Below are 10,739 nucleotides of genomic sequence, written 5' to 3'. Positions count from 1 at the left end.
AGCTAAAAGTAACGGATAAACAGGTGAAATAGTTAGCTAAAAGTAATAAATCAATGTTTGAAAAGTCAAGCTCCTGCCACTCCAAGGAAATAGTACGAGCACAAGCTTTGACAGTTAAATTGAATGAAAGAAAATATCCCGTTTAAAATCCATTCAAATGAAGACATCTGGAACGTGACTAGCAGTGTGTTGATGAAGGGGGTATTTCATCCGACAGGCTGTGGGGTTACATCAAACAAAATTATGTTGACTGATGTTGGTACACATAAACAGTTTTGTGAACTCTACAAAGGCCGATTGATACACAGCCGGTTAGGAGTTTGTATACATGAGGTTGTGGGATACAGTGGTCGTCTTTCACAGCGAGTCGGACTCCAGCGACAGTCTTAAGTCGAGTGGTTGACCCCCCCCAACAAAGCTCCTTCACCCAGGTCTTCCCACCAACAAAGTGCTGCTCTTATGCTGATAGAAACAGTTGAAAAAGACTAGAAACAAGGAGGGAGTTAAAGAGAAAGAAAGCGGAGAGGGGAAGAAAAGGGGGGTAAGAGACAGACCAGATGTGTCTTTTGTTTAGATTTGAACGGAGCGGAAAGGAAGGGTGTAGGAGTTAGGAGGCGAGCTCGCGAGGAAGAAAAAGAGAGAGGGAAAGCAAGTGGGAGTGAGTGGATTTTTCTTTTTTTTTCTTCTTGAAGGGAGGACTGTAATGAAACCAAAGCATTCATAGCCGAGAGCCTGTATGTGGGGAGAGGGGCTGAGCCATACAGTATGTGATTACCTACCAGCAAAACCACATTCATTATACTAATTGCCACAATGGTCCCGGCGGTTGGGGGGCTGAAAAGGGGGCGACGGCGAGAGGGCGCTGCATTGTTAACATTTGTTAGGCTCATTGACTCCAGAATTCATGGTGTCTGTCGTTACAGGTCGCCAGGGATGTTCTCCAGGGCCCGTATTCACGGAGAAACCGATAATCCCGTGGTCTTAGCCGAAGACCTGTTTCCTTCCAAATCTCTTGGAGCCTACATCGGCATTCCGGGCCCCTGCGAGCTCAATGCATGCGCGGCGGCAACATGTGGATCACCTCGCGCTGTGACGAGCGCGCGCGTTTAGCATGTGTTATGCATTCGGGGCCCTGCGAAAGCAGCAAGACATTAACCAAAACAGAGCCGAAAGGGGGCCAAGATTGAGAGACGAAGGCCTTTCCTGCATTTTGCTGCACAAAATAGCCGGGCTTCCAGCAGCTTGTGTCAATATATCACTTTCTGTGCATGTGTGTATGTGCCCAGTGTGTGCAGAGAGCTCCCGAGCAGACGACTGGTGCGACAGTTAGAACATGTGCGATGGTGAGCACACAGACACTCGCACAGCTCAATCTGTCGAGTGTGTCGAGCCCCAAAGGGAAACGTTGCCAGTTGTGATCACCAATATGGCCAGCAGTTGTTTGTGAAAATGTGCAGCACATTGCTGATTTATCTTGCGTGCCTTCACAGGAAATGAAGGACTAAGTGACTAAAATCCCCCCCCCCCCCCCCTTCCTCAACCGGACCGGTCTCATAACCGGTCCGGTTGCGATAACATCATTACGACCACGTATTGTCAAGAACAGCTCTCACCCCTTCCCTTTTTTTTTTTCAGCTCGGCTCTTTGTATCGAGCGGCTCAAAGTAATGATCTGCATCATGTGTCTTTACTCTTTGGCTGGAGAACCGGTGCTTTTCAAATGAACTGCGAGCAGGGACACAGCCTGGTGGGTGGTTGGCAGGGCCTCTCCTCCTCTTTATCTATCGTTCAGTGGTGAAAGAAATACTCAAAGCCATTACTTAAGTGAAAGAACGAACGTCCTATAAAAAATCCTATAAAAGTACGAAAGTATTATCAACTAAATATGCTTTTAAGTATTCAAAGTAAAAGTACTAATTCTGCAGTAAAATGCCCACTGTGACTAGTATTATCATATATGGCAGTGTTAGATTGTGAATACTGATGACATCAATGTGTAAACAGCATGTTATTGTTATAGCCGCTAGAGGTGGAACTAGTTTTATATTATATATTAGGTAGTTTAGTCCACTGGTTCCGAGGGCAGGGTATTAGTACTCGATACCTTTTAAGATATCAGCCGAAATAACCCGGTACCAAGTAGTAGCGAGACTCCTCCAGTCAAACGACGCCTGCAGTTCATCCTTTTTGGGCCCAGATCTGTAAAAAATTAGGACTATTTGTATTGTTTTGCTAACAGCCAATCACTGAAAGCGTTCTTCAGTTTAATGTGACATGTGATTGGCCCACTACCGCAGCGACCGCAACCCGTACAGCCGGGATTGCCTGCCTCCACACGGCTGCGAAACACGGAGATGTCGGCTAGAAGCTAACAGCGCTACACAGCTGCAACAGTGCTTCCAGTCACACGATGGGTCTCGAATGAAGTACTCTCTTGGCATCTGCATCACTTTAAGGGTACCCCCACCCCCCCTGTAGCTGTTATTAGTTACTGCTCTCTGAAACACGACAGACCTAGAAAGAGTCGGTGTCTGCCGCCTGGTGACTCAGCCAAAGCAAATGAGCAATGTGCCCTCAGTCTCTTGGTGGAAGTGTGTGCTACTGTTGTAGGAGGCGAAAGCTGGAAGGGAATTCACTCGTGTGTCCTGGATCCACATTGTTGATGTGTGTGTAGGTACGTGTGTGTGTGTGTGTGTGTGTGTGTGTGTGTGTGTGTGTGAGAGAGACACGTCAGGAAGATGGATGATAGATTACCATCAACTGTCAGGTGTTTTTTTTTTTTACATAGGTCAGAAATAGTCGCGGGGCTCTGAGAAGAATTGGGGGATCATGTAGGGCAGAACGGCGTTGGCATAACAACACCGCCGTGGGTCGGCTTTCTCCCCGGAGGTCGACGGCTCACGGACGATATCGCGTTTCCCTCAGCGAAACCGCCAGCCTGCCCACTCAGTCAGAGAGGGTCCAACAGTTTGACGGTTTTTTTTTGGGAGGCAGAGGAAGAAAGAAAGAGAGACAGTAAAAGAAAACAGTGATTAGCTTTACGACCTCAGGGATCGTCTGGCTGGAGAGTTTCTGCCACATTACATGCTCATGCCATGCAGCCCAACTTCGTCTCCGAAAAGTCACAGGACTTGAATTTAACTTTGTTTTTTTGAAGTTTTCCAAAGATACCGAAAGTGTCATGCTAAACTGTAGAGAAATAAAGAACATCCAAAGAAAACTCTTCAACAGCTGCCGAACAAAAACACTGCCTCCACAGAGCTTTTTTTAGTTTTTGGATCAATCAGATCATCAGGCGCTAAAAAGCAATAACAGATCTAAAAATGACAGCAATCTGCAACAGGTGACCAACAACTGGAATGCAATGCAAAGCAAAGCAATAATGACAAAAGGAAAGGAAAGACAAAATGAATATTATTTTTTTACTTTTTTATTTATTTTTCATTATTTCGGGTTTTTTACACAATTTCTTTTATTAAAAAAAAATAATAATAATTTTGGGGCTACTGCTATACTAGCAAATAATGCGTTTTCGGTCTGAAGATTTGAGTAATTTGTAAAATGATGCTTCAGACAGCAGCCATGAAAGTATTTGGTTTTTATATAAATATAGATATATACATATATATAGTTCGGTGTGAACATGGCTCAGTGTGTGTGTGTGTGTGTGTGTGTGTGTGTGTGTGTGTGTGTGAGAGGATGTATGTCTGCAGCAGCAACTCGTCCTCAGGGACTAAAGGTAACGTGAGGCTCTGGTTAACACAATCGCAGAAGCAGGAACAAATAGTGTGCTTGTTTTTGTGAGGTTTTTAGTGTACATGCGTCTCTGCGACAGCGATGACAGCTGAGACTCCCTACTCCCCCCCTCCCCTCTCTCTCTCTCTCTCTCTTTCTCCCCCCTCTGTCTCTCTGTGGCACGGGGCTCTCATGCAGGGTGCATTTGAAGTGGCTTCTGGGAGGCCCTGGAGCGTGCCGAAAGGTCAGAGGTTACAACAACTGGGCCTCCCTGGACCTCCCCACACCCCCTTTACCCCCTTAAACACCCACACACACACACGCCTCCGCCCCCCCACCCCCTCCTGTTTTCATGTCAGGGCCACAGATCACTTCCAGATCCCCCTGACACATTAGGCAGGAGGAAGAAAAAAAAAAACTCTAGCTCCTGGTATCCTTCACTCACTGCTGACAACTTAGTTGTGTGTCGCCGTAATTTTATTAAGTTGCAAATGCCTCTTGAAGACACCCCCCCCCCCCTTCTCTTCCTCAAAGCCACACGTGTCATTGTACACAAACATATCTCATGAATAGGCCATTGTGTTTTGTTTTCTTTCCTCAGGGTGTAACCCACGAGTGTCAACATAATACAGTGTATTGCATTCTGTTTCCTTGTGTGTGTGTGTGTGTGTGTGTGTGTGTGTGTGTGTGTTGTACGTGGGGGAACGTGCGCTGCTTCTCAGGAGGATGTTTTGTTCTCTCGTCCTCGCTAACAGAAGAATCTTGTCGTTTGCTCGGCGAGGTGTGAAATTGCACCGTCATCCGCTTCACCTGTCAGAGAGAGAGAGAGAGAGAGAGAGAGAGCGTGACTCTGGTCCTTTGGAACATTCCTCCTGTCTGTTATTCTGTCACCCTCCTTTCTTCTGGAGATCTGTATCTGGGTCTTGCTCGGCGGCGTTCGCCGTATCACCCCCCACCACCACCATCCCTTTTCTCTCCCTCTCAGCTTAACATCTGTTTCTAGTGAGGACCAGAAAGGAAGGGGGGGGGGGGGGTGATGTCGAACTCTTCAAATTAATTAGCGCATTACCAAATGCTTGAGTGCTAGAAGAGGCCTCGCTGGACCCCCCCACTCCGCTACTCCTCCCTGCTCCTAACGAAGTCCACGTCTCGTCTCGTCTCCCCCCCCCCCCGAGTCCCAGGGGGCCGCTTTATCACCCAGGACCAATTAGAGTAGGAAGTGAGGTCGCTGACCCCGCTGCCAGGCCTCATCAGCTCCTGTGTCACCTGAGAGGGGCCATGCCACCGCAGTGGGGGGTGGGGGTACACAACGAGAGAGAGGGAGGGGAGGAGTCACTGACATAACGAAGGAGCGAGCAGCTGGGCTGCGACTTGTTCCTCGAGCCTTTCCTAGCTAACGCCGGGTGGATATCAAGGAGAAGTCCTGTTCCAACCAACAGATACTGTTACACACCAGGGCTTGACCTTAAGTAGCGGAGGTGTTTTATTTGCTCGATAGCCGAACTTGCTTGTCCGAAACTAAAAATGTAGGCCTATTAAAAAAGAAATGTTCATGTTCACACACAATGACATGCTATTGTTGTTGTTGTAGAAATACTGGTTGCCATGTTCAACATCTTAGTTAATTAACATGTTGGCATGCAGTCTGATGGGAATGTCATGGGTTTCACAGGTTTTTGGCCTCAAACCAAAAACATTGGAAACCTGACACATTTCACTTCAAACCACGAATGTTGACTTCACTGTGGCGCTAGAGGGAAAGTCATGAGATCTCCATGGTTTTAAGGGTTTACCCTCAGGGGACCATGACTGTCTCTACAAAATGTTGTGGCAATCCATCTGGCTAGCTTAGCCAGGCTATAGGGGAAAGAAAGTTTGGAATATAGCTATATTGATGGCTGCCACAACATGACCCGTATTAGACTAGCAGACTGTCGAGTTTCCTGAAACCCGTGATGTTAATTAAAGTATTTTTCTTTCTCCCTCCATGTTTGTGCTGCTGCCCTGCTGCTGTCTCAACTAAAGGTAAGAAACCACGCTGCTGATGTGTTTGAACTTCCATGTCTCCACTTGAACCATTCATCCTCTCCCATACGTTCTTCAATGTACTCATTCAATTACAGAAAAAAAGCCTTTTCAAGATCACTGTACAGAGACAGACACATTTGCATGGGGCACGGCTTACGATTCTGCACACGTGCAAATATTTAAAATCCGACATTGTTTGCTGGCATGTATGTTTGAAATCTAGCATTCTTCTTTTTCACCGCCGTTGTCGGGACATTAATATCTTTGTGTTCACGCTACTGCTGCCAACAATGAGCGGAACAGTGTGAAGGTTTCCTTGTGGGCGAGCGTGATGCAAACAAAACAAGGACCCACTAGTAAGAACATCGCTCTGCAGTGCTACCAGTAGCCAAAAACACTCCACACAATACCGACAGCAAGCGACTATTATCTATGTAAAGATATAGTGGATTACTGTCTTCCTGAGCGGAGAATGAAACCACTCTGTGTGTGTTGTTAGCTTCTCTGTACTTTGTGGTCATAGCCGGGCCGGCGGCTTGTGCCCGTTACTGCATGTGAGCTAGCTCCTGGCTAGCTCTGCACTGCTCTTATACGGTGGTTACAGCTGATAACACCATCCTGGACCGGCAGCGTCGTCACGGAAGCGTAGCGCCCAAACTCCGGTTCCCCCCTCAGGTAAACAACGTTAGCTCTGTCAGCACCCTTGCTCGAGTTAGCGCCGTTAGCCACGAGCCACTGGCTCAGGGCGTCGCCATGTTGAGAGCCGTTGAGAGGCAATCGAAATGCTCCAAATTTCGTATTGTGCACATTCAACCACAGCTTATTTGCCAGAACTACGATGTTTAGCTAACCATTGAGATGCTGCAGCTAGAGCTGCAAGCATTAGTCAACTTACGGATAAGTCAATCAACAAAAATCGGTAATTTTTCATGCAAAATTGACATAAAATGACATTTTCAGCTCTCAAATATGGAGATTTCCTGCTTTCCGACACAAAAGACTGAATATCTTTGGGCGTTGAACTGACAAAACAAGACATTTTAAGACATCACCATGGACTTTGAGAACCGGAGATGGACATTTTTCACCATTTTCGGACACGGAACGATTAATCTAGAAAATAAATGGCAGGTTCGTCAACAATGCAAATAACTGTCGGTTGCAGCGCTGATTGTAGGAATGATGTTAAACATCAACACTAGAGGTTGAAAAACTAGAAGTTGAAGTTGTGCAGACTAGTCAGTGAAATAACGCAGCATGCTCTAAGCTTGAAATATGAGTGCCATGAAAACCAATGAAGAGACTCCGCATGTCCTAATGGGATTTTAATTAGACATATTTTGGAACCGTGTCACAATTACTGTGAGCTAACTTTTCAGATTTTGGAACGAAGCCCTCCCATTGTCCCGCGCTCTGCAGTAATGGATACAACACAGAAGAGCATTTGAGGCTCCCACTCCTCCTCTCCTTCTGTCAAGTCTCCACCGCAACACCTTCGTTTGTTCCCAGACTACATTTTTGTCACCCTCTCCATCCCCCCCTCTGCCCCCCCCCTACCCATCCACCTCCCAATCATCCGTCTCTCCGCCTCCTCCTCCACCTCTCCCGCATCCAAATTCTCCACGTTTTGTCCCCCTTTACTGTCCCCGTCTCCCATTACTCCCAACTCCTCCTCCGTAAAGTTCGGCGGCTCATCTCACCCCGTCTCCCCTCTTCTCAAGATCCCTGCTTCCCCTCCCTCCCAGCCCGGTTCTGTTTAGCGCCTGTTTACCTCCATCGGCCCACCAGATGGTTTGTGTTAAAACTCTACGTTTGACAGCTCGGATGATTTTTTTAGTTTTTTTTCCCTCCCTAATATTATTTTAACATCGGGGGAGATTGCTCAGACCTGGAGGAACTCAGAAGAAAGGACAAGCAGGGGGTAAAAGGAAATTAAACTATGAGAAACCCCCATGCATTAAAAGCAATTACTCCGTCAAGTGGAGGGCAGCAGTCATCACAGGGCCCGTTCCCCGTGTTACTTCTTTCTTTCTTTTATTAAAATAAATAAATAAAGGCACATATACTGTAATATTGATTTAAATCACATCTGTTAGGGTGATTTCATCCACCTCCTCTCCCTCTGCTCTCCACGTCTTTTTTGAAGAGAGGAAGGGGGGGGGGGCACGGGCTGCCAGCAGTAATTGCTTGTTTGCTGGTATTTACTTGAAATCTGTCAAAGACAGAGAGAGAAAAGGAGTAAGTGCAAGAGTTAGTAAGAGAGACGGAGGGGCCGCTCGGCCCCCTCCACAGATCATTATCTGCCGGTTGTCTTCCTGCTGCTGTGGGGGAAGTGTGTGCATATGTGTGTGTGTGTGTGTGTGTGTGTGTGTATGTGTGTGTGTGTGTGTGTGTGTGTGTGTGTGTGTGTGTGTATGTGTGCGTTACTTTCCAGGACCATCGTACCGAACCAGGACTTAAAAGTCTCTTCAATACAAACTCAATGTAATCTTCCTATTTTAAGGTAGAAAAAAAAAAAAGCCAGGCGGACCAGTTCCATCTGCTGAGGAAGACCTTGAGATGAGGTTGAAAGCTCCAACATAAGCTAGTAAGAGGACCTTGGGATAAGATTGTTTTGTCACGAAACAAAAACTTGATTTCACAGGGTTTGTATTGACTTTAATGGAAGATACTTTTTCTTCTCATGATAAATCATATTTTTTGGTTACTTCAGTGTTTTTTACACTTGCTTAGTTTCTCCCTTGTTAAAAGTTAGCTGAGATGTGTGAGGGTTGGTACCGTATCCCTTTTTTGTCTTTTCATTCAAAGCTTCTATTGAGGTTTTTCTAATGAAGCTTTGAAAGTCTGTCGTCATGTTTTATGAAGTCATCGCCTTAAAAAAACTAACAAAAATACATCCTCAGCTTGAATAATGTGATTCAGCCTTTTTTTAAATTAAATCAACTTTATTTAATTAATAGAACTTGTCAGTTTCGTCCGATTAAATACGTGTAGGTTCGGACTGAGGACTGAGTCCAACCCTCTGGTTGAGGGTCAACCCGTGCATCACTAATACTCAGCCACCACTTGAATCTAATTGTACAAATAGTATAATACTAATAATATTAGCGTAACTAATGTTCATCTGCAAATGTGCCGAAATACTGAGTTCAAACACAATTAACAGACACGCAGAAAGAAACAATGAAGCTGCGCAGCATTCAAGTGCTGATTGAGAATTTGGACCATTATTATGAATGAAGCTTCCAACCATTCGGTGGAGCTCTACTTATAACTGTGGGTATGTAGCCAGAGCCAGGAGTTGATAGGCCTACATGCTTAGCAAAAAGGAAAACAGTCTGTAGTCATGTTTTTGAACTTTGGACAGAGCTGGTCTAGCTATTTCCCCAGTTTCTAATCTTTGTGCTAAGCTAGGCTAATCGCCTCCTGGCTTTTTGCTCCATATGCTCATCTAACTCTCTGCAGGTAAACAAATAAGTGTGCTTCCAAAATCTAGAACTACTTTTTTATTCCCGCCATTTCGGTTGCACAAGCGGGAAAAATGGCGGGAATAAAAAAGTACAACGTTTTTGTGAGATGGCCATCAAGGGCATTGCCTCGCTCGCATGCTTTTGTCGTTGAAGTCCGTGGGCGACCCGAGTGTGGACACCCTCCTTATTGCAGAGCGTTTAATCTGGTGCCACAGCAGTTTGGTTTCCAGCGCGCTGGCCGTCTCCTGAGCAGCATTAGTCCCATGATGGCGCTGCTTATTTGGTAGGGAGGCCTCAGTCTGCGGGTCTGCCTGACGCTCTAGCTTGTTCCCACCGGCTCCCTCCTCCTCGTCCACTCCCCTTCGCCCCGCTCCCTTTTCCCCTCCTTCGCTCGCTTCGTTCCCTCCCCAAAGAACCACAAACAATAAACCCTCTGTTACATTTAACCTCCTCACGTGTTTCCCTCCCTCCCTAGTTCGGTCTCTTACTCACTTGTTGCTTTTTTCCCCCCTCCCTCTCACATTATAGCTTTTCGGGTTCCGTCTTTTGGTCTGTTACTCATCTCTCCTGGGTGTTTTGGGACTTGTTTGTGGGCTTGGAGCATACAGTCGAACACACACACTCTTGGTCAGGCCACCGCTAACTCTCCCACTCCCAGCCAATGACAGCGGTGATTAGTATCTCATAACAGCTTAGATTGTGTGGAAAGTGTGTGTGTTTGTGTGCGTGTGTGTTAGCTGGTACAATACCCTGACAGTAGCATTACCACTCGTCACAGCTCCACAGCAGCTGCAGCGGCGGCGCGGGACAGCAAACAGATTTGGCGTAATCTTCCCCTAATGAGGTTGGTCCCTCATTCCTACGTCTTTATGGGAGCAGCAAGCTGGCAGACGCTCTGCAGCTCTGTGTGGGGGAACCACCGCTAAGACAGTAGTAGCTGATGTCTGGTAGGCCTTTACACTCTGGGGGAGGTTTTTTTTTTGTGTGTGATAATTTGCACATCAGTATACATTTACTTTCACACAGAAGAGGAATATTGCGCCAAGAAAAGCGGACGTACAGTGTACAATAACACGGAGGCTCCGTAGTCCGAACCAAGACGGCAAACTTCATTACTCCTTTCAACCTTTACGAAGGCAGACCAGATCCACTCCTTCTATTTTTACCTTTTCACAATAAAAGCCCTAGACGTATACATTGCGTAACTGTGAAAGGAAACTGAATAATATAGCTTCTAGTAGTTTAGGCTATACAACAATTTATCAGACAGACTGCTAGACGCTAGAATAGTTTTTGATGCAAGATGTTTGCAGCCAAGTATTTTATAGTTTTTTGCACCTGGTGTGTTAAGGCTTTAAGACAGTTTGTAATGTAGAGAAGAGGCTGTTCATTTAGTGGTCTGTTGGTGGGCAGTAAGTTAGTCAAATGGAGAGGCAGGATGGCAGGATGGTGAGACGAGGGGATGGGAGGATAGTAGGGTGATAGGACGGGAGGATAGTAGGGTGAC

The 10,739-nt window shown here is 46.3% G+C and overlaps 1 protein-coding gene across 8 annotated transcripts in view; it reads left to right on the top strand.

Annotated features, from left to right (window-relative positions):
- The window catches only part of LOC116399228 (nuclear factor 1 X-type), a 112,595-nt gene that overhangs the window by 68,393 nt on the left and 33,463 nt on the right, over positions 1-10,739 (top strand). Inside the window, exon 3 of one of the 8 annotated variants that reach the window (XM_031876212.1) lies at positions 5,760-9,622. The exons of the other annotated variants lie outside the window; for them this stretch is intronic. Coding sequence (XP_031732072.1) covers positions 5,760-5,779 — 20 coding nt within the window. The 3' untranslated portion in view covers positions 5,780-9,622. Of the gene's footprint in view, positions 1-5,759; positions 9,623-10,739 lie in introns of those variants that run through there. 8 annotated transcript variants of the gene reach the window in all.

Source organism: Anarrhichthys ocellatus, unplaced genomic scaffold (genome assembly GCF_004355925.1).
Source record: "Anarrhichthys ocellatus isolate YVR2014 unplaced genomic scaffold, GSC_Weel_1.0 scaffold106, whole genome shotgun sequence".
NCBI classification, from domain to species: domain Eukaryota; kingdom Metazoa; phylum Chordata; class Actinopteri; order Perciformes; family Anarhichadidae; genus Anarrhichthys; species Anarrhichthys ocellatus.
This window is presented reverse-complemented; position numbering and strand designations above follow the sequence as displayed.